Below are 22,328 nucleotides of genomic sequence, written 5' to 3'. Positions count from 1 at the left end.
AGAGATTGTCTCTTAAATATAAGTGTATTTTGTATATAAGTGTATTTTTTCACTTGGTTATACTTCTGCGAGTGCAGTAAAGACAAAATATACTTCTATTCAAGATCTATTCTCTAAAAGCAAGTCTAAATATCAGATATGCTGCTTCTGAGGTGAATGCATCTTTTTAAAGGATTTTTAGATATTTTAAAATATTTGTATTTTTAATATTATATTCAACATTCTCAGATAACTATTTTTCTTCTGCAGTATAGCTGCTAAAGTAAATGTATATTGTTTTAAAGGAGTTTTAGATATTTATATTGAAAAACAAGCCAAAACAAATCACAAATGTATTTTTTTGTAGTGTATAATGGGGTGATGACTACCCTCTCTCACATTTCTGTTCACTTCAATTCATCTTTAACTCACAAAAAAACAAACTCTCGCTTATTAATAAATCTGCGTATTGCCAATTTTCTTCACAATAAGAAATGCACAGTGACATATATTATGATTCAATAAGTCACGAGCCATTACGTTATAATCTAGCTGTATTAAGCGTGTGTGCTCGAGGGATGCGTCCCCGTGACAGAGTGTGCCTCAGCCAGGTGCAGTTTCAATCTCTCCCCCTTAGATCGGGACACTTCGCGCAACTCATAGAAGAGGCACTGACCGCACAGAGAAATGCCAGTTTCGGAGTTTGTAGTTATATATTTACATATATTGTAATATGAAGCAATACAATTAACATGGATACTCACACTTGATTCTTGCGACATCACTGTCAGGTCCAATATAGTTGGCACTGCATCAACTTTTCACTTAAGTCTCTCTGCAAAGCCTGCGTCGAACTGTGTCTTGTTTGTGAAAGAATCATCAGTAAAATGAAGCAAACAATCAAACACTGTCTTACTAACGCGATCCAGGACTTCATTAAAAATAAATGTCAGCCACTCTTTCCTAATGTTAGGATCATTAGGAATCAAATGCAAAGAGTCTGTTTTTCCACAACCTTGCACCGCACAACATTTTGTAAACTTTGCAGGCATCTCGAACCTCTTGTTGCTCCAATTATCCCTGCGTTTCTTCCTGCATGACGACTCTTATCACCACTCTAACCATGAACCTGTGGGCGGGCCAAAGAGGCGATGATGAAGAAGCAGGCGTTGACCTGTTTATGCAGAGGCAGACTTGTGCTGATGAATTCATCTCTATTACGTAATAGAGACGAGGGAGTAGAAAACGAGTCGTTTATGAATATTGGTTTCAATAAAGCCTTTTTTTTGGACTAATGAATAAGTTTTGAGTTCTGAAACTTACAGTATGGTTTTATAGTATTATGACCTCTTATATATCAAAATATCAAGGGAAATTTAATTTCTCAATGCATGAAACCTTTAAAGGAAGCATATAAATGGAAAACAAAAGAGGCCCCAAAATGGATCCCTGCGGGGCTCCACATGATATGAGCTGCTAGAACAAGACTAGATGGATGAAATACCAATGCATTGCTTTGGATATTGAGAGAGAGAGAGAGAGAGAGAGAGAGAGAGAGAGAGAGAGAGAGAGAGGTAAAGGTAGAGTAAATTGCACTTTCCTCTGGCCTTCTTAAATTGCTGATGTTGTCTCTCATTTTAATGGAGTGGCCTGAGCTCTCTGTCTGAGCTTTAGTATTTGTGAAATCCAATCCCTCTTTTCTGCTCCATTACTTCTCCTTATCACTCTCAGTTCATCCCTCACTCTGTCTGTATATGTTTCTCCTCTTTTCCTAATTTTTTCTTAAATTCCACCTCTCTTCAAGTCAACTCAACCTTTTATAGCAGTTACATATATTTCAGATTGCTTTGCTAATAATCCCCACCTGATTTAACAAGCACATTTCAGGATGTCTTTTCATTTATTTTGAATGCAGTTAGTAACGTGTTCAATCGAAACCGCATGTTATTAAGTTTGAATATTGAAGATGATGACATAGATGTCAAATATTATTTGCTGTATGTACTGTATGTGGACCAGTAATTTAAGTAATAAAGACACATATTAAATGTCTGATGGTAGTTTTGATTATTATTATTATTATTATTATATACAGTATATATATATATATAGGCCCCATATCTCAGGGTTTAGAAGTGTTAAATGTACAAGGATATGTATTCATCAACCTGTTACATGCCTGACTAAATAATAAAGGACTATTGGAACAAGTTAAAACTGGTTTTGTCAATACTTCAAAAATAACCTACATGTCCTTTGTTATACCTTTTACTGACATAAACAAACATTATTAGATTAAGTAACTCTTTAAAGAGTATTAAAACCATAGCACTGCTCATATACACCATTCAAAGCTGCTGCTCAAAAGAATCTAGAAGCAATGTTGCCTGCAGTGGGACGTCATGGTGATTTAATTTATTCTGCACCAATCCGTTTGGTCTAGATTTGATCATTTGGTATTCCATGCATAAAGAAAATTTGCATACTGTGCACAGCATACATATTGCATACTACTTTCTTTCAAAAATGTTATGCTATTCTGAACTATTCTGAACCTACTCTGGTCTTCCACTACCTCTTCTCTTTCAGTTGATCTTTCTTTGATTATCTTCTTGGATGTTGTAATGATTATATTAATGAGATACTGTACACACATATGAACACCAGCACAGTGTCGGAATTACCAGTGGGAAACTAGAATTTCTTTAGGCCCAGACAATGATTTGAGTCTTGTCATTTAAAGAATCATTATATTGGTCATCATAATTGAGTTTCATTGTGAATGTTGACTGTACAATTTAATTTGCATACATTTTGTGTACTGCTGATAAAGAATAGCAATAAAGCTTGCTAGAAAATATAACTCATTTAGCCAGTTTATAAGGCTTGCACAACGAAACAACATTTGCCATCATTCTTTGTGGTATGCACATTTTTGCTGTTAATTTAGTTGTACCAGTGCTTTTGTCAGTAAGCTAAAAAAGAAAAAGACATGTAAAATATGAAATGTGTACATTTTATTCTGAACAATATCCTATCATATTCAGTGTTGGGGAGTAACAAACTAAATGTGGATGTAACTACAGTTTTCAGTAGCTTGACAGAAGCTCAACTATAATGTAGCTTTTCCAGTAACAAGCTACATTTTCAAACAAGTAGTGCTTGAAGCATCACAAAACATGCTCACTAAAGAGAAACATGTCTCTCTCTCTCTCTCTCTCTCTCTCTCTCTCTCTCTCTCTCTCTCTCACATGCAGCACTGGCAAAACCAAATTAAGTGAATCGGTTCTTTCGGGCAGTTCAAGTAAACCAATTGGTTAAAATAAACCATTCACCTAAATTTAGTGTTGGGATCTCCAATTCATTTTAGTGAATCGGTTTGTTCGGAAAGCTCATGTAAATGAAGTAGTTCACATAAATGAATCGCTGATTCACTTGACCCCCTGCACAGCTTTAAGGGACTTTGCCTTCTTTTTGAGCCAAATATTTAGTTAATTGCTGCTGTTTATCACTGTATTTCGACTCGCTTTTATAAAATAGGGTGTTTCTTGTTTTATTAGTTTACATTTAGTAGTGTTAAGGGCCAATGTTTAAACAAAAAGATTTCGTATGAACTGTAAGATTAATGTCTAATGTCTTTGAAGTCTATCCTGGATTAACTACAGAAGTTCACATAGATGCACTGTCCTTTGTTATTTGGCTGATGAAGGCTTTAGTTATTAATATAATTTATTATCTGTGTAATTCCATTTTAAGAGTGTAGTCCATCCTTTGACTAAGGTGATGCAGGCAGAGGTCAGTGATGTGCATTGCAGTTCGACTGGCATCTTGTGGCAGTTCATTTTGGTAAGGTCCATCACAGTTCAACTGGCAGCTTGTGGCAGCTCATTTTGGTATGGTCCATCCTAACACCAAGGTATAGGCAGTGGCCAATGAAATATCCCATGTCTTATGGTTGGAATTGGCCTCGATTCATCATCTATGGAGTTCATCGTAGTAGACTGAAGTGAAATCTGTTGGCACAGGCTGCAGTTGGTCATCATTACTCAGCAACACGTAGCAGTGGGAGTCAGACATCAAGCTATGGTAACCTCAGGATATGTATCCCGAAGTTGAGACAGGGAAACAATAGAATAATATTAGCATAGATGCCATTCACTTTTAAACATGATTATAAAATATGAGAAGTGTTTCCGGATCCAGCAGACCTAACTAATGCAACATAACTATGAGCTGATGGATAAATTAGGTGTATACCTGGCTGAAAAGATGAGTCTTCAGTCTAGACTTAAGCTGAAAGGGTGTGCCTGAGTCCCAAACCATGTTTGGAAGACTGTTCCATAATTTAGGAGCCATATAGGAAAAGGATCTACCTCCTTTTGCAGATTTTTATATTCTAGGTATTATTAACAGGCCAAATATTTGCGATCGTAGTGAACATGTTGGAATATAGTTTGATAGAAAGTCACTTAAGTACTGTGGAGCTAGACCATTCAAAGCTTTGTAAGTAGCTAAAGTATTTAAAAATGTATACGAAATTTAACAGGTAGCCAAAGTAGCGACGATAAAATTGGGCTGATATGATCATATTACTTATTTCTAGTCAGCACTCTGGCTGCTGCATTTTGAACCAATTGAAGTTTATTTACTGAACCTGCAGGACATCCTCCCAGTAATGCATTAAAATAATCTAATCTTGAGGTCATGAACGCATGAATTAGTTTTTTGGCATCAGAAACGGAGAGCATATGTCATATCTTAGCAATATTTCTGAGGTGGAAGAATGCTATTCTACAAACATTGGAAATGTGATTTTTAAAGGACAGATTGCTATCAAATATAACTCCAAAGTTCTTCGCTGTAGAAGACAACATATCTACACCCATCGAGAGTCAAATGATATTTTAGAGTTAGAGGTTTTTGATCCAATAATTAGTACCTCTGTTTTGTCAGAATTGAGTAGAAGGAAATTTCTAGCAATCCAATCTTTGATGTCATTGATACACTCTGCTAACTTGAAGAATTGTGAAATTTCGTCGGGTTTCAAAGAAATATAAAGTTTGGTATCATTGGCATAACAGGGAAAACTAATTCCACGATTCCTGATAATGTTATATGCTCTAAAGAAGCATATATAAGGACAAAACCAGAGGCCCTAAAACTGATGCCTGTGGCACTCCATACTTCACTTTAGTTTGATCTGACAATTCCTTGTTTACACAGACATAGTGGTAGTGGTCTGATAAATAGGAACTAAACCATGCTTGTGCCTGTCCACAAATGCCAACATAATTCTTAAGCCTATCCAAGAGAATGTCGTGATCTATGGTGTTGAAGGCAGCACTAAGATCTAAAAGCAAAAGAAGAAAAATGCAGCCGTGATCAGATGATATGAGCAAGTCATTTGTAGCTCTTATAAGTGCAGTCTCCATACTATGATGGAGACTAAAGCCTGGCTCAAATTCTTCATATATAAAATTTCTCTGTAAAAATAAACAAAGTTGTGAGGACACTACTTTGTCTAATATTTTTGACACAAATGGGAGATTTGAGATTGGTCTATGTTTTCAAAATACACAGGACATGATGTTACTAATCCTTAAGTGCCAAATAAAATGGAAGAGCACTTACCTATTCTTGCTTTGTTCTTGCTCTGATGTGGAGGGATGGCAGAGACTGGGAAGACACGTATTGGGGTTATCGAGTGGGCTCCTACCATCATTAACGTTTCGCTGATTTGCCCACAATGTCTCCAGTAGCTTCAGCAGTGAGTTCTGGCATCCCCGAATCAACTCACCTCTGCATCTGCCCAGGCTATTCACCTAGAGGCCCAGCTGGGGTCTGCCCTCTTAGTTTTGAGAGTTGCAGCCAGGCTCTTGAGTACTCAGTTATGTCTCCAGGCTGACCCTGAACCCAGTAAGGATGTTTCTCAGTGGAGCTGGTTCTGAACGCAGGGGACATGACGGATCTTCCTCGAGCCATTGGTAGAGGTTTTTGGGGGTTGGAAGGACATCATAGGTCGAATGAATTAGGTAGCTGAGCCTACTTGACACAGCCTTGGCACACCTTGTTGCCTCCTCCTGTCGATGAACGTCCACTACTACCAAGTTTCGCCATCCAGCAATGTTTTTTGTCCAGCATTTGTCCAGCAATGTCCCAAGCCTCCTCTCCCATGTTGGACTTGGCCCACTATATCACCATCGTTGAGGGCAGATATTGCCTGCCGTGTAGCATTCTTTGGAGTCCACGTCCATCCTGTGTCAAAACTGGGGAGGTTGCTCTGACTACTGCATCTCTAGACTCTGATAGGCTCATTTCTAGCCTTATCTTGGCACACTTAAACTCTTATTTGAGACTTGAGAGCGGCAGCTCAAGTATTCCTGTTTCATATAGGCCTATGGTGCTCAGGCACAGAGGAACGCCAAGCCAAACTGCAGACACCAGACTTTCAGTTTAAGATCATGCACCTGGTCGGTGTTCTTTAGCTTTGTGTCATACCACCTTCCTAGGCTTTTAACTGGTTTCTCTGACACCATTGGTATTGGTTCCTGATCAATACAGAACCTTTGATCTACCAGCTTGTCTTTGATAATGGAGATGCTCCTTGATTTAGATGACTTGATCTTCATCCTTGCCTCTGAGATGTTCTCTTAAAGTTTCCCTAGTAGGCGTCTGGTACATGGTGCTGTTGTGGTCAGAGTTGTCATGTTATTCATGTTGGCCCTGATAGGTGGTAGAGGGACTCCAGACTTCTGCCGCACCCCCACTACCCACTTGGAGGCTCTGATGTTCACTTCCAAAGTTAACGTAAAGGTCAAGGGGGAGATAGTACAGCCTGCCATAATGCCAATGTCCAGATGGTGTCATGCGGTAGTAAAGTTGGATGTAGTTAAACATAATTGCAGTTAATTAGCTAACTCTCCAGGATCAAGCTGTGGTTTCTTGATAAATGGTTTGATAACTGCCAGCTTAACTTTACTTGGGACATGCCCTAAGGATAATGAGGTGTTAATAATGTTAAGAAGAATCAGAATCAGCTTTATTGCCAGGTATGCTTACACATAAAAGGAATTTGTCTTGGTGACAGGAGCTTCCAGTGCACAACAATACAATACAGCAACTAGACAGAGATAATAATAAAAAATAATAAAAAAATGAATAAAATATAGATAATAGATAATAAAGTGTATATAGAATACACAATAAGGCAATATATATATATATATATATATATAGAGAGAGAGAGAGAGAGAGAGAGAGAGAGAGAGAGGTTCTGAGATTACTGGAAGCACCTCTTTTAAATGCTTAGACAGTATTGGATATAACATACATGTTGTTGCTTTTGATGTTTTGATAATTTTTGTTAGCTCTTCCTGACCCATGATAGTGAAGTGAAACCTTCTTCTGAAGTGCTACGGCAGACGGTTGCATAATTCCAATTTTATTTCTGATGATTTTAATTTTATCAGTAAAGAAATTCTTAAAGTCATTACTGCTGAGCTGCGATGGAATATCTGGTACACTAACTCCTCCTAGAGTTTTCAAGCTACATCCATCAAACTTGACACAGACCTTCAGACTGTTCTGGAATAGTGTGTTATCTCTTTTCTAAATGATCAGACTTCCAGTTTTTGCACAGCGGACAATAAAATTTGGTAAATTCCCATAGACTTTCATTGACGGGATTAAACTCAAATGGACCAACGGAATGCTTGTTAATACAAACTCGAACTCAAACTCGAATGTCAAGAATTCAGATATAAACACACCCAAAACTGTTTTTCTCTCTCTCACCCTCTCTCTCTGGCCACATACACACTGCAGCTAAATATGTTCATCAGTTCAGCTTCGATTGCTTAATCCTGTTCTGTACAAGCACAGTTCGGTGGGATAACATAAATTCCATGTAATGTGCACGGAACCGAACTGAACATATTTGTTAATGACGTGATTAATAGCACGTGTGAGATGTGTCCATATTTTCCTGATGTAAATCACACAATCAGAGGTATGTGCCTTTATTCATATATGTATATTCCAGTCTCTCTCTCCACTGTAGGTTTCTCTCATCAGCCTGTAACTGGTAACTGGTAATATGGTAACTCGTACATTATAGTCCAAAGAGAGTGTGTATGCTTTTTAGATGTGCATAAACAAAACACTGACATTTTGTATATTCTATATTTAGTGTGTAATTTCTTCTTTAAATATATTCCATGTAGTTAGCTACTTTTTGTTAGTAAATTTTGTAGCTAACTACTTTTTTTATGTGTTACTTGACTGTAGTTTAACTACTTTAATTATGAGAAGCATGTAGCTTTAAAACTACAGTTTCAAAGTAGCTTTCCCAACACCGATCACATCATAATTATAATTTCTAAACTAATCAAAACTTCCAAGGAGAACCTGAAGGCAGCATATGAGCATGAACTCTCACAAACAATCCACCTGCTGCTGTGGCGGAACACTTTATACACTGAACACCACAGATTTTATGTTCTCCTGAGGCATTTGCACGTTATTATAACAACTGTTTTCATCCCTGTTAGATGTTTCTAATCACCTGCTGAATTACATCCTGCTTCAGTCTGATGTGATGCATAATCACTCTGCATGCTGAAGCAGCTCTTTCATCATCCTGTCTGCTCACTGAAGTTCTGAAAGCTACTTGTTCATTAGCAGAGTGTCCCTCGCCAAGTCTCAGCAGCATTGATTCATACATCTGAGAGTCCTCAGGGAGAAGTGTAGTGTGAGAAGACACCTCGCTTTAGATGTATTAATCCTATAGTGTTTCTGACTCTTCTTATCATCTGTCTCTCTGAAGCCTCTACTTTATGATCGTCAGGTGAAAGGCTTCTGACTTCTAAGAGAGAATAAGTATGAAGGAGACAGGGAGATGGAGGGATATCATGATAAATGGAGATAAAAAGTTATATGAGTGAGGACATGAAGAAAGATTCTTGTTTGCAGCATTATATAAGCATTTACTGTAGATCTGAGAGACGTTTAACAGTGGGAATGTATGGTATTTATTATTACTGAGAAAACAACTTCCTTTTGAAAGGAATTTTTCTTTGCAGATGATGATGTCTGCATGAGTTACTCCCTCTATCTGTGGGCCTCATTCATGAAACCCGAGCAGAACTAATTTTTATGTAAATCATTTTGTGTAAATTTTCGGATTCATGTAAGTTTTCGTATTTTCAAAACGTTAGTCGGTACGAACAAAATGTACACCTGCTTCCGACCATGTGTAAATCGTGTATCCAAACGTGACATCCAAACGTGTTGTGTTCTTTCAGGAAAACTGCCATGACTACATTTTGCTAGAAGTAAAATTAATGAATTTTTTTTTTTTTTTTTTTTTAATGAGTGAAATTAACCTTAAAAATAACAAATAATAAAAAAAGAATAAAGATTTTATTTAGAAACATTTTTTTTTTGTTGTTTTTTTTTCACAACTCTGCTTGTTTCCAGCAGAAGTTCTTGATATGGGTTTGCGTTTGATTTTCCCTCTAACGTGACTGGCTGGACTTTTTAACAAATTGTATTTATTTAATATAGGCTCTATTATTTAGATTTCATAATTTAGTATATGCATCAGTAAATCACGTTCAGTTTACATATAGTCAGTGGTAAAACCATAGATAAACACATCGCGGGCAGGTGCGTAAACAATACAACGAAAAAGAAAAAAAAGCCTGCACACTGTCGTATAACTTTTAAATCTGTAATATCTTACAGCCTTTCAGTTAAAGACCTTCTTCAGGCATTCTGTCAATTTCTTTGAGGATTGTTAAGGGAAGTATATCATTGTACTGTCTTTGATTTACTCGAGAAGTTTCTCCAATGACGCTGGCGATGATTTGTCTGTCATTATTTATGCATGTCATTATTCAACTTAATTGTGAAAATACATAATTACATGGAATATTTGGTTTACTGTTTTTACATTAGATGACAAAAAACTTGATTAAGAATGATATCAAATGTATTTTATACATTTTATTTAAATCAGATGATAGCTGGGACAAGCTACCTTCTTCTTGCCCTAGGTTTTGGGTCATCTTAAATAACATGCCAAACGTATATCTAATTATGTTACAATTTACAAATAAATACACATTGTTCTTAATGGTGGAAACAAACACCTTCTAACTTTGCTCAAATTGTTATTCTGATCATTTAATTTGTAATGAAATCATTTGCATTCAATTATAAAAGAGTTTAAAATTCTTCACTGTGGAGTGAAGCATTTTCACAAGTGAATCCCGCTGTATATTTGCTAGTAAACTTTTTGTCACACAGAAAATAAAAATAAATGCTGAATCAACAAAAATGGAGTACATACATAAATATACAAATAATAACAGTGAAACATTTTACAGTGTGTTGGTTGAGTGGTCTTTTGATCTCAAGTTATGGTATTTTTATCTATTTTGATGTCGCTTTGGATGCGATTCAAAACCCTTAGTGTATAGGCTACAGCTTTTTAATCAAAATCACTTCTGCACATCAGTGGATCTAATAAAAGGGTGAACAGTTGATTCCTTATTTCGCAATTTCAATGAAACAGAGATCGGACCATGGCGCGATACAGAAGCAGAACACGTGTCTGTATGTGGGGGCGCGTGGTCTCGTGCCGCTCTCGTATACTCTACCAGGGTCCACAACTGACTAGAGTGAAGCAAAATGAACTTGAAATATTTATGAACAAGTTCACTCACTAAATAGAGATGGAATGTGTCAAATGGATCAAACAAAAACCGCATGGGAGAATACAAGAAAGTGAACTGATTGACAAACAAGCATTTATTTTTCTTTTCAGAATCGAAGGTGCCGGAACGACGTTCTGGCCCAATTTAACCCCAATTTATGGGACATTTTAATCCAAATCATCATATACAATTGGATACAATTATAGAAATCTGTCATGTTTGTGCAGTATCCATAGGAAATTTGCAAGTGCAATATCTTATCAGCCTATACAGAAGTTTGTCATTTTTCTAATTATTACTGTAGGCTACATCTCCCAATTGCATTCATTCTTAACATCTGTAATTTTTTGTATTTGCGATCAGGCTGTCCCTATCACGCAGTCTGCCTAGGGAACAACTCCCTAGGGGGGCACCAGAAACTCCACCGGCTGCCCTTATTTGCATGTTACACGTTATTCAAGGACCCTGTAGCCATTGCGGAACATAAACTATAGCCCCTCGCCTCGCAACTCACATTCCACCAACAAATCTTGCCGTTTCACTTCTACTCCCGTAACGTGAGTCATGTTCACTGATTGGGACGATTGGGACCACAGTCGGCTACGATGTGTATCGTACAGTCTGACATAATGTTGCACAGTGTGCCATGGTGATATCAATGCATTCATATCGTACAGTCTGACAAGCAAAAATCTTAAAGGACTGTAAAGATCCTTCAGTGTATAGTGGGTTTAATTCTGTCTATCTATCTATCTATCTATCTATCTATATAAAATAAATTACCTATTTAATGAGTTTTATTCTGAATGGATAAATATACAAACATTCTTATATGAAACAGGAATGCACACTGTGTACAATATTATCATCTTAATTTTACAAGTGTGACTCTTACAATAATTACAGGAGCATTACAATTCACTTATATAAGCAAGTATGGCTTCTTTAGATTTAACCTTTGCTTGCCAAATTGCAACAATATCAGTTACAGCATCGAAGTGCTATACAAGTATAAGGGAAATATTTAATGTATTTAATATATAATGTATTTACTCATTCATGTGAAAATGAAGATAATTTTTTTTGGAAAGGATAACACTCAAGTCTGTGTTTTACACTATACAGTACAAATATTACAGAAGATAAATAAATGTCAGAAAATGACTGAAATATATCAGAATGCTGTACTCTTGACAATTTAAGGATTTGCCATCATGTCTCTGGTGTTATCAATAATTCATCTTATTTGATATGTTGGAACAGTTCTCTGGTGATAATTGAGATTTTCTTACTTAACTCTGATAACTATTGATACCTAACCTCTATTACATGGTTTCATGGAAATATGGAACCCATGACATATGACAGATGGTTGTATTGAAGCATCCCATGTAGTTTTGCTGAATACAAACATCCTGCAGAAACAATTCTCTCATTGCCATCCTTAGACATTACATGTGTGGTCTGTCAACACCGACTTCTGCTTTGATCCGTGTGATAAAATCGGCCCCTTTGATTTGTTACATGATTGTGATGAGGAGGAGGACGGGGTCGGCCCGTGCGTCCCATCCTCCTCCTCGTCACAATGATAATTTCACTCTTAATCATTTCATTGTCAAGTTATTTGACTTATTATTTCCTCCTGCCACTGCATCCGCCAACGCTGAACTTGTTTTACTTTTTAAAAAAATGGCGTTGTTCACATTCTAAGATGATTTGTTTTGGTTGGTCCTAAATCAGTTGTTCCAGCTCTTGTGATTGGTCATGACTTCATTGGCCCTGCCCCCCACCCAACACTGACAGCCTGATCACTTGCATCTAGATTTATAAGAGCACAAGTGAGTTTTGCTACTGTTTTTTTTGCTGAAGTTATTGCAAAAGTCAAGAAGCGAAGATTTGAAGTTGCAGTGGCAGATTTGAGTGGTTGTAAATGCCGATTTGTGGTTGTCCTGCGAAGGTGAACTAAAGTACAAAAGTACGTATGGTTTGTGTCTGTCGTTTGTCATCGCCACACATTTGTGACTATTTTTCTGCAACTTTGAATTTAAAACAAAGATTTTTGAATATTGTCTGTGAGTGCAGATTGCTAAATTCAACTACAGATTTTTATTTTACAAGTTTTCACATTGTGGCTGCGAGTGTAAATTTCAACTTATGAATACAAATATTTATTTTACAAGTTCTCAAATTCAAATCTACAAGTTCTCGGGTTTTGCTATTGATTACCTTCATAATAATCTATTTGAATTGTTATGTATTATTTATATTGAATCATCCTATATGTGAGTAATCTGATTAACCCTTAAATGCATGGGAATTTCACCAAACACTCTTACATATATCTGTCACAAATGGATCTACAAAATGCCCAGATGTAAATAGAAAATAATAGAATAACATACACTGGTGGCCAAAAGTTTGGAATAATGTACAGATTTTGCTCTTATGGAAAGAAATTGGTACTTTTATTCACCAAAGTGGCATTCAACTGATCACAATGTAAAGTCAGAACATTAATAACATGAAAAATTACTATTACAATTTGAAAAAAGTGTTCAGAACTTCTTAAACTACTTCAAAGAGTTCTCATCAAAAAATCCTCCACGTGCAGCAATGACAGCTTTGCAGATCCTTGGCATTCTAGCTGTCAGTTTGTCCAGATACTCCGGTGACATTTCACCCCACACTTCCTGTAGCACTTGCTATAGATGTGGCTGTCTTGTCGGGCACTTCTCACACACCTTACAGTCTAGCTCATCCCACAAAAGCTCAATGGGGTTAAAATCCATAACACTCTTTTCCAATTATCTGTTGTCCAATGTCTGTGTTTCTTTGCCCACTCTAACCTTTTCTTTTTGTTTTTCTGTTTCAAAAGTGGCTTTTTCTTTGCAATTCTTCCCATAAGGCCTACACCCCTGAGTATACATTACATATACATTTACTATTGTATATGTATATGTTATTGCAATTTTGGCTTTTTGAGTGTGTGTGTGTGTGTGTGTTACACTATTTATAGGAGATAGATTGAGGAATAATATAGAGATGTGGGCACAACTCCAAAAATTATACTGTACGACAACATGGGTACACTGAGATTAATATATTTTGTAAAATAATCTGTTGACACCTCAAACTTAAGTAATATTTCTTTAAAAACATTTCCTGTTTGAGTATGCCAGTGCAGAGGTGCCAAAAACATATATGCAAGGTGTGCAATGCATAGGGGCGGCATGTAAAGGGGGGCGCCAGCAGCTCACTAAAGGTGGTGCAATCGGCCTCCTCGACACAGCCCCCCCCCCCCCCCCCAATGCTTATAATGGATGACACTCCCCTCCCCTCACCACCCACACCCCAGCTCAATGCTTATAATGGATGAACTCCACCCCCCCCTTGCTTGACAGATACATGGGGCACAAAATTTAGTTTTGCATAACCGCTCGGAAATGTGTAGTTGCGCCCCTGTGCCAGTGTGTCTGTGTTACTGTATGTGGGAATGTAATGTGTGACTGAGGAACCGAATGAAATAATCTGTCTTTTTCTCCTCCACAGGGTCTTTCAGGAGTGAATGCATTAAAGCATCTGATGTTCTTCCTGTGCTGAGAGAGAAAATAGCATTTGTTTCAGGTAAGTGTGAAATCTCTGAGATGTTCTGAAGGTTTGACTAACACAACTGGTCTACAAACAGCCTCTCACACTCAAACTCTCAACATAATCCAGTTTACAGAAAGAGAAATGCTGCTCTCAGGTCTGTAGACAAAAGAGACCAAACCCAATTTAACCATTAAATGCATGTGTTTCGCTAAACATTATTATATACCTCAGGTTTTTGGCACATATATTTATCACAAGAAGCAATTCCCTCCCTTTTAGAAGTTGGTATGCCCATTTATTTTGCTATCCTAACTATGCATGATTGTATAGTAAGGTACATGCATTTAATTATTTGCCTTTAGCATTGTTTGTAACTTTTTATTCTGTCCACAGCTGTATGTTTGAACAACTGCTCTATTAGTCAAATTGTTTGTGCTCTCCTGGGTTTGCATGCGTATGAATGGAAGTGAATGGAATAAAAAGTGTACTGTGACTGCCCCTTCGTTGAGGTTTACTCTAGAGGCATCAGTGTGGATTTGTCAGCGTAATCTCTCCCAGATTTAACCAACCTCTCTTCTTTCTTCCTTCCTTCCTTCCTCTTACACACATTTTTATCCTGTCTCTGACCCCCTTTTCCATCCTTACTTACTGTATCTGCTCTCAGTGATCTCATCTTCTGCCCTCAGATGAATTATTCCTTCTCATTCTGCTCTCTGAAGAACTAAACTCAGGGTACTCTAAAGAGGAAGCCTGATGAGCTTTAACAAACCTTACTAGTGACTACATGACCCAACACAGACATAAACTTAAGAGGACCACACACAGTGGATGCAAACTCAAAAGCGAGCAACTTAATAAAGTACACTATAAATTTGACAAACACAGTGATTTTCGCTTAAGACCTAGTGAGCTGCCTATCTAGACAGCATTTCTGGGCATCATTAGCATGTTCTGAAGCAATAGCTGTCTTAGATTATAGGTACTGAAATTATGCAGCCCGTAACATACAGTAACTCATGTTGGTCAAAATTAGATTTCTTCAGATTTATATTTTAAATCATCTAAACATCTGTGACCTTTTGAGTTTGACACAGAATTATTTACTTTAAGGTGCTATGTGAAATCAAACTAAATTAGATTTACATTAATAAACACCTCATTTCTACAGGACTTGTTATAATATTCTGTAGACTACTGAGTTTGTACTGTGCAAGTATAAATGTGTGTTATCTACTCCATAACAGATATTTGCTGTGTACCAAACGACACTATATACTATGCACTTATAAAATATAGAGCCATGTAGTGTATGAATTTTCAAAGTGTAGTATCATCCCAAATTGAACACTTGATGTTTTTTTACAACATGGAAGCATTAGCCATTTAAAAATAAAGGAATTGACGTTTCAAGCGCAAGTGATTTGTTGCTGCTAGCTTTAACACGTTAGCCAACCTCAGTTGTATCTCAAATATCATACCTATCACACAGATTGGGTGATGGTTAAGCATTCAACTCACATTTGTAAGGTGCTGTATCCAGTGAAGTTTTGCCTGCTGCTACATTCTTCATTATTTACAACTGTTTTGTCAGACCAGCAGTGCTGCCAGGTAACTCCGCCCCTTCCGCTATCTACAGCAAGCTGTGTGTGCTGAGTTCATGAAGTGTCCAACATTCCAAACTCTGTTTTGTCGGTTGAAAAAGTGCATCAACCGGGTACTGAAAATACACTTCTTTTTACTGCATTTTTAGTGTAAACATACTACTCGCACTACTTACACTACAAAATGGCATAGAATAGTGCAGAAGTGTGCGGTTTGGAATGCACCTATTGTTTTCATTTCATCAGGCTCGTAATGTTTTAAGTAATACTTAGGAATATCTAAAGGTAAGCAAGGCCATTTTTATTTTTTTTTATTTTATAACAAACAACATTAAGGCCGAACATACTCTCGCCGACCACTTTATTAGGTACACCTGTACACCTACTTATTCATGCAATTATCTAATCAGCCAGTCGTGTGGCAGCAGTGCAATGCATAAAATCACGACGGGCTGGTTTGAATATTTCTGCTGAACTCCTGGGATTTTCACGCACAACAGTCTCTAGAATTTACTTAGAATAATGCCAAAAACAAAACAAAAAAACATTCAGTGAGCGGTAGTTCTATGGAAGGAAAATCTTGTTAACGAGAGAGGTAAAAAAAGAATGGTCAGACTGGTTCGAGCTGACAGAAAGGCTACGGTAACTCAGATAACCACTCTGTACAATTGTAATGAGCAGAATAAAATTTCAGAATGCACAATACGTCAAACCTTGAGGCGGATAGGCTACAATAGCAGAAGACCACTTCGGGTTCCACTTCTGTCAGCAATGAACAGAAAGCTGAGGCTGCAGTGGGTCTACCATCTGTGTACCTCAGCAGAAATTGAGATTCATCAGACCAGGCGATGTTTTTCCAGTCTTTAACTGTCCAGTTTTGATGAGCCTGTGCCCACTGTAGCCTCAGTTTTCTGTTCTTGGCTGACAGAAGTGGAACCCAACGTGGTCTTCTACTGTTGAAGCCCATCCACCTCAAGGTTCGACATGTTGTGCCTTCTGAGATGTTATTCTGCTCACTGCAGTTGTACAGAGCAGTTACCTGAGATATCGTAGTCTTTCTGTCAGCTCGAACCAGTCTGGCCATTCTCTGACCTCTCTCGTTAACAAGATTTTCCATCCGCAGAACTGCCACTCACTGGATGTTTTTTGTTTTTTACACAATTCAGAGTAAATTCTAGAGACTGTTGTGTGTGAAAATCCCAGGAGATCAGCAGTTACAGAAATACTCAAACCAGCCCATCTGGCACCAACAATCATGCCACGGTTGAAATCACTGAGGTCACATTTTTTCCCCATTCTGATGGTTGATGTGAACATTAACTGAAGCTCCTGACCCATATCTGCATGATTGTATGCATTGCACTGCTGCCACACGATTGGCTGATTAGATAATCACATAAAAATTATGTATACAGGTGTACCTAATAAAGTGATTGGTGAGTGTATATTACATTGTAGAAAATATTTGTCCATAATTTGTCCACAAGTCTTGAACATCCAGATTTTAAAGCCATTTATGTATTTGACCTTTTATCTACAGTGCAATGTCATTAGCACAGGTAAGATCATGGAAGGCTCATTACTGTGGTCAGGTCAATGTAAATCGTCTTTCTAAAAAATATATTCTAGTATATGTTATGGAAGTGTTGTTGCTTCTCCTCGTCAGTGCTGTTAATAGTATCTGGGCTGTCTAGCTGCTGCAGTGTTCCTGTCGGTCCTTAAAAAGTCTTAAAATGTCATAAATGTAATTTGTTCGCTATAATCCAAATCTTCAGATAGAATTGTTTGCGGAATAGACCCAAATTCAAGGTTTTTTCCATCCACCGTTGCGCCCCTGCTGTAACCGCCAACCCACGTTGCTTTCGTTTTCATAATTAAAAAATTGCCACCTCAAGAAGCACGAACACAGGTTGTACGACAGTGATGTCAAATGCTCATTGGCTCTCAAGTGTCTCGTGACTGTTTGCAATTGTCGTATTCCATGATGTATATGCTTGAATGAGATTTGACAGTGTGGTTACAGAGTGCATCAGGAGAAGATTTACAGACATCAATAACTTAAATTTCATTCTCTACCTCACACAAAGCTATTAGATGCCGTCAGGGAGCATATCGGATAGAGCGCATCACCCTTTGGACTACTTTTGTACTGAATTTTGCAATTTTTCTGAATAAATTGTTGTTATTAAATGTATCTGCCTGTTACATGTTTTATATGCTTAATAAATGTTTATGGTTAGGTTCAGGAGTAGGGGTGGGATTAGCGGCTATAATACAGTATATATATATATATAAATTAATATATTGTAACAAAAATGATTGTCACTATACATTAATCTACTTGTTACATCTTTTTATATTGTTGAAAAGTGGTTATGTTTAGGAGATGGGGTAGGGTTAAGGGATCTAAAATATATATAAAACAGTAAAAATGTACAAATATATTTACAATAGATTTTTGTATTCAAATATATTTGTCATGGATGTCTATATTTTATGTTTCTAAAGCTGTAAATACGTAAAACTGTTTACGTTTTAGATGCTTTCAAACATCCATACTGAACGTTTTAGTGTCTATTTAAACCTTAAAATGTTACAAATATTAACGTACAAATGGCTACGTTTATTACTGATCAAGCTGCACATTCAATATAGGCTATCAATTTTAACAACCATCGGCAATCCAATATCGGTCAACCTCTAATTTGTAGGTATTAATATATTGATACATAAATCCATTTTAATGTGATATACTTATATGATATGTGGAATAAAAATGTGTGGAAAACATATCTTGAGTATTTTAAGCTGGCAGATACACTGTTTTGCTGGTTAAATGTGTGCCCCAGCCTGTAATCTGTGATACCTGATTCATTTTTAGATTGTGTGGGTTTGTTCTAGTATGAACACACGCCATTAATTTTATTTGTTTAGGTCTTAAAAAAGGTCTTAAAAAGTCTTAAATTTGATTTTAAAAACTTCTTCTGCTTCAAACTCTCAGTAGAACATTCTCAGTAGAATTAATATAGATCGCATACATTTTGTGGTATGAGCCATTGATTTATGTGAGTGATTCGCTCTGAGCTATGATATTTCTGGAGCTGGCATATCGAGGGAAGTCCGGTTGACGCTCACGCACTCCAGATACAGTAGGATAGAGCAGAGCGGATAACTTGAGTTTTTGGTTCCTGTGATTGCTCCAATGCAAAAACCAGGCTTCAGTTGTGCCTCACAAAAGCGTGTTTCAGTTGAGAAGCATATTTAGTGCATTTACAATGCTGAACGTTGAATAACATTTAGTTTTAAAAGCAGGGAAAACCCAGCAATAACCAACATGTACTTAATAACTCCCACCTCTGTTCCACTCAACACCTGGGCAGTTCCAAACAAAAAACATTCGGGGCTAGATTAAAATCATTTGGGGCTCGAGCCCCAAATATTTTGCTCTAGCAGCACCTCTGCATAGAAGCCTCACAAAATTACGTGGATGCTTCAACAACTGCATTTTTCATGTTCAACATACTTGCTTTTTATGACTTTATCGGTTAGATTTAAGGTTTAGGGTAGGCATGCAGGTTTTGTTGATTTAAAACTCGATAAGGCATTAACCTTAAAAACCTCATATCTTTGGGAGAAAATGTAACTCGCTTTTAGTGCTACACAATGGACATTTCACACCGGAGCTGCCACAACACGTGTAAGGAACCACATAATATAATTTTGCGAAAATGTCACCACAGTCACGTAATTTTCAGATCAGACTAAATAAAAAACATGTGTACCCTGACTTCCAGAAGTTGCATAAAGCCAGCCAGTCAGAATTGAGCTTGTCAGATACAGAATGTGCTTGCCATTTTTACAATATGTACACAGCGGTCAAATGGGCATGCCATCAGAGGCTGAGATTAGATCAAAGTTCACAACTTTGTACAGTTTAAAAAAAACAAAAAAAAACTTTGTGTCAGACTATGATGCCCAGAAATGCTGTTTCTGTTGGCAACTCTCTAGGTTTTAAAACACAGCCTGCATTGAGCAAAATCTGTCAGCTCTGTTATGTATGTGTAGAGTGTGTGTGTAAGACTTCATGTTCTCTATGGGCTGTTTGCAGGAGGCCGTGATAAGCGAGGCGGCCCCATCTTGACGTTCCCTGCCCGTAGTAACCATGACCGAATAAAACAAGAGGACCTGAGACGACTTGTCACATACCTGTCCACTGTGCCCAGGTAAGATTAATAATAATGAATGGATTCTGCATGACTGAATAAACAAACTGCAGTGCAGACATGGGCATTATCGATGTTATTGTGTCTTTATCCTGCATAAATGAGTCTCTGCTCTGTCCCCCTGAGCATTTTTTCAGGGCAGAGAACCCAATACTAGTATTACAGGAATTATACAGCATATTAGTCTGCATTATGTAACTTATTAAAGGATCACAATGTAATATATTCACTGCATATGGATTTGAATAAACGGTCTTTCTGTGCTTTTGCTCTCTAAGCTTCTTACAGAAAGATTTATTAAAGAGCAAGCATTTACATTGCACAGTGAAAAGATTCATTGCATCAAGGTTAGCTCTACAAAATTACATTGCAAATGACATAACTTTATTTAAACATGTCTTTGATCACCACATCTGTGCTATACTTCAACTAAAACTATTTTCAACAGCAGTTTTCTAAATTATTATTTAAATACTATGCATATATGTTTTTATGACCTCATATTGATTGAGAAATTAATTTGTCACACCACAGGGCAGTTTACGCAAGCTGTAAAAAAAGCTAAAGGGTAATTAAAAGTAGTGAAAAATGTAAAATAAATTATACCCTTATATTTCTCTTTATACAGAAACATTTTAAAATGTATATATATATATATATACACTACTGGTCAAAAGTTTTGAAACACTTACTCATTCTTTATTATAATTGTTTTCACATTTTAGAATAATAGTACAGTCATCAAAACTATGGAATAACATAAATGGAACTATGGGAATTATGTTGTGACTAAATAAAATCCAAAATAAATCAAAACTGTGTTATATTTAAGCATCTTCAAAGTAGTCACCCTTTGTCTAGAATTTGCAGACATGTACTCTTGACATTTTCTCAACCAACTTCTTGAGGTATCACCCTGGGATGATTTTTAAACAGTATTGAAGGAGTTCCCATCTATGTTGGGCACTTATTGGCTGCTTTTCTTTATTATTTGGTCCAAGTAAAAAAAAAATTGTAATGAAAATAAATTAATATGGTGGCACAATTAGATTTTTGTCTACAAAACTAATTTCAAACATTTAAGCATACACCTTCAGATCAAAAGATTTTTAAGATCATGAGAAAAACTTCAGTCAAGTGTTTCAAAACTTTTGACCGGTAGTGTATATTAATATTATTATGCAGTGTTAATTTGGTAACACTTCACAAGTTTCCATTTGTTAACATTAGTTAACTACATTGTATAACATTAACTAACAATAAGCAATACTTTTAAAGCATTTATTACTCTTGGTTAATGTTAGTTTGAATAAATACTAATACATTATTTTAATTAAAAGTTGCATACGTTAAGATTAGTTAATGCCTGATGAACTCACAATAAACAATATTATTTTCAAAATCTTTAACCAAGGTTAACAAATGCTATAAAAATATATTGTTTTTTGTTAGTTCATGATACCTAATGCATTAACTAATGTTAACAAATGGAACTATTTGGAAAAATAACATATTTTAGTTGACGATAATGTACAAAATTCTCAAACACTTGTTAAACTGTAAGAGACCACCCTTAACCAAATATTCAAACATTTTGAAAAATTTATAAAATAGATTTTTAATTTAATTCATTATTTATGTATCAAACATATTAAAGGGTCATGAAACCCCAAAACACATTTTTTGAGATGTTAACAGATGACTGTACACATGTACGTCAGTAGATTGTGAGTGTTTCAATCCAATCACAGCACTGCCTCATGCACATGCTCACATTATGTGGAGAAATCAAACTCATGGACGTAACAGGTGTTCAGGGCAGGTGCGAGACTTCAAAAGCACTCATGGAACAGACATGAGAGTGGATTTTACACTAAACACCACGATGAGATCGAAATCACTCGTCAGAATGGACCGCACTCCATAACCAGCCCGGCGTAAGCATTTCTTGGCTGCAGTACTGCTTATGAGGGAAGCTGTCGGAGCACTGATTTATTGCTTCTTCTCCATGTGTCTGATAATGGACCAGATAACATGATGGCTTGTTCAAAAACAGAAGACAATGATGAAGACCGAAAACTCAAAGTCATGTCAGCTCTCTTTTTTGTATCCTTCACATTGTGCAAAATTTTCCAGGATTTAGGCCTACATGGTTTACCGGTGTTACGCCGTCATGACAACGAAGTTGAAATATATTATAACTTTACACAGACAGG

At 36.7% G+C, this 22,328-nt stretch overlaps 1 protein-coding gene across 2 annotated transcripts in view; it reads left to right on the top strand.

Moving 5' to 3' along the window:
* The window catches only part of LOC127446817 (kalirin-like), a 352,102-nt gene that overhangs the window by 138,134 nt on the left and 191,640 nt on the right, over positions 1-22,328 (top strand). For both annotated transcript variants that reach the window (XM_051708059.1, XM_051708058.1), the window contains exons 2-3: positions 14,247-14,321; positions 19,998-20,112. In XM_051708059.1, coding sequence (XP_051564019.1) covers positions 14,247-14,321; positions 19,998-20,112 — 190 coding nt within the window. The remainder of the gene's footprint in view (positions 1-14,246; positions 14,322-19,997; positions 20,113-22,328) is intronic.

The sequence above is a fragment of the Myxocyprinus asiaticus genome, chromosome 10 (genome assembly GCF_019703515.2).
Source record: "Myxocyprinus asiaticus isolate MX2 ecotype Aquarium Trade chromosome 10, UBuf_Myxa_2, whole genome shotgun sequence".
Classification (NCBI taxonomy): domain Eukaryota; kingdom Metazoa; phylum Chordata; class Actinopteri; order Cypriniformes; family Catostomidae; genus Myxocyprinus; species Myxocyprinus asiaticus.
Note: the sequence above shows the minus strand (reverse complement) of the source record. Positions and strands in the feature narration are given on the sequence as shown.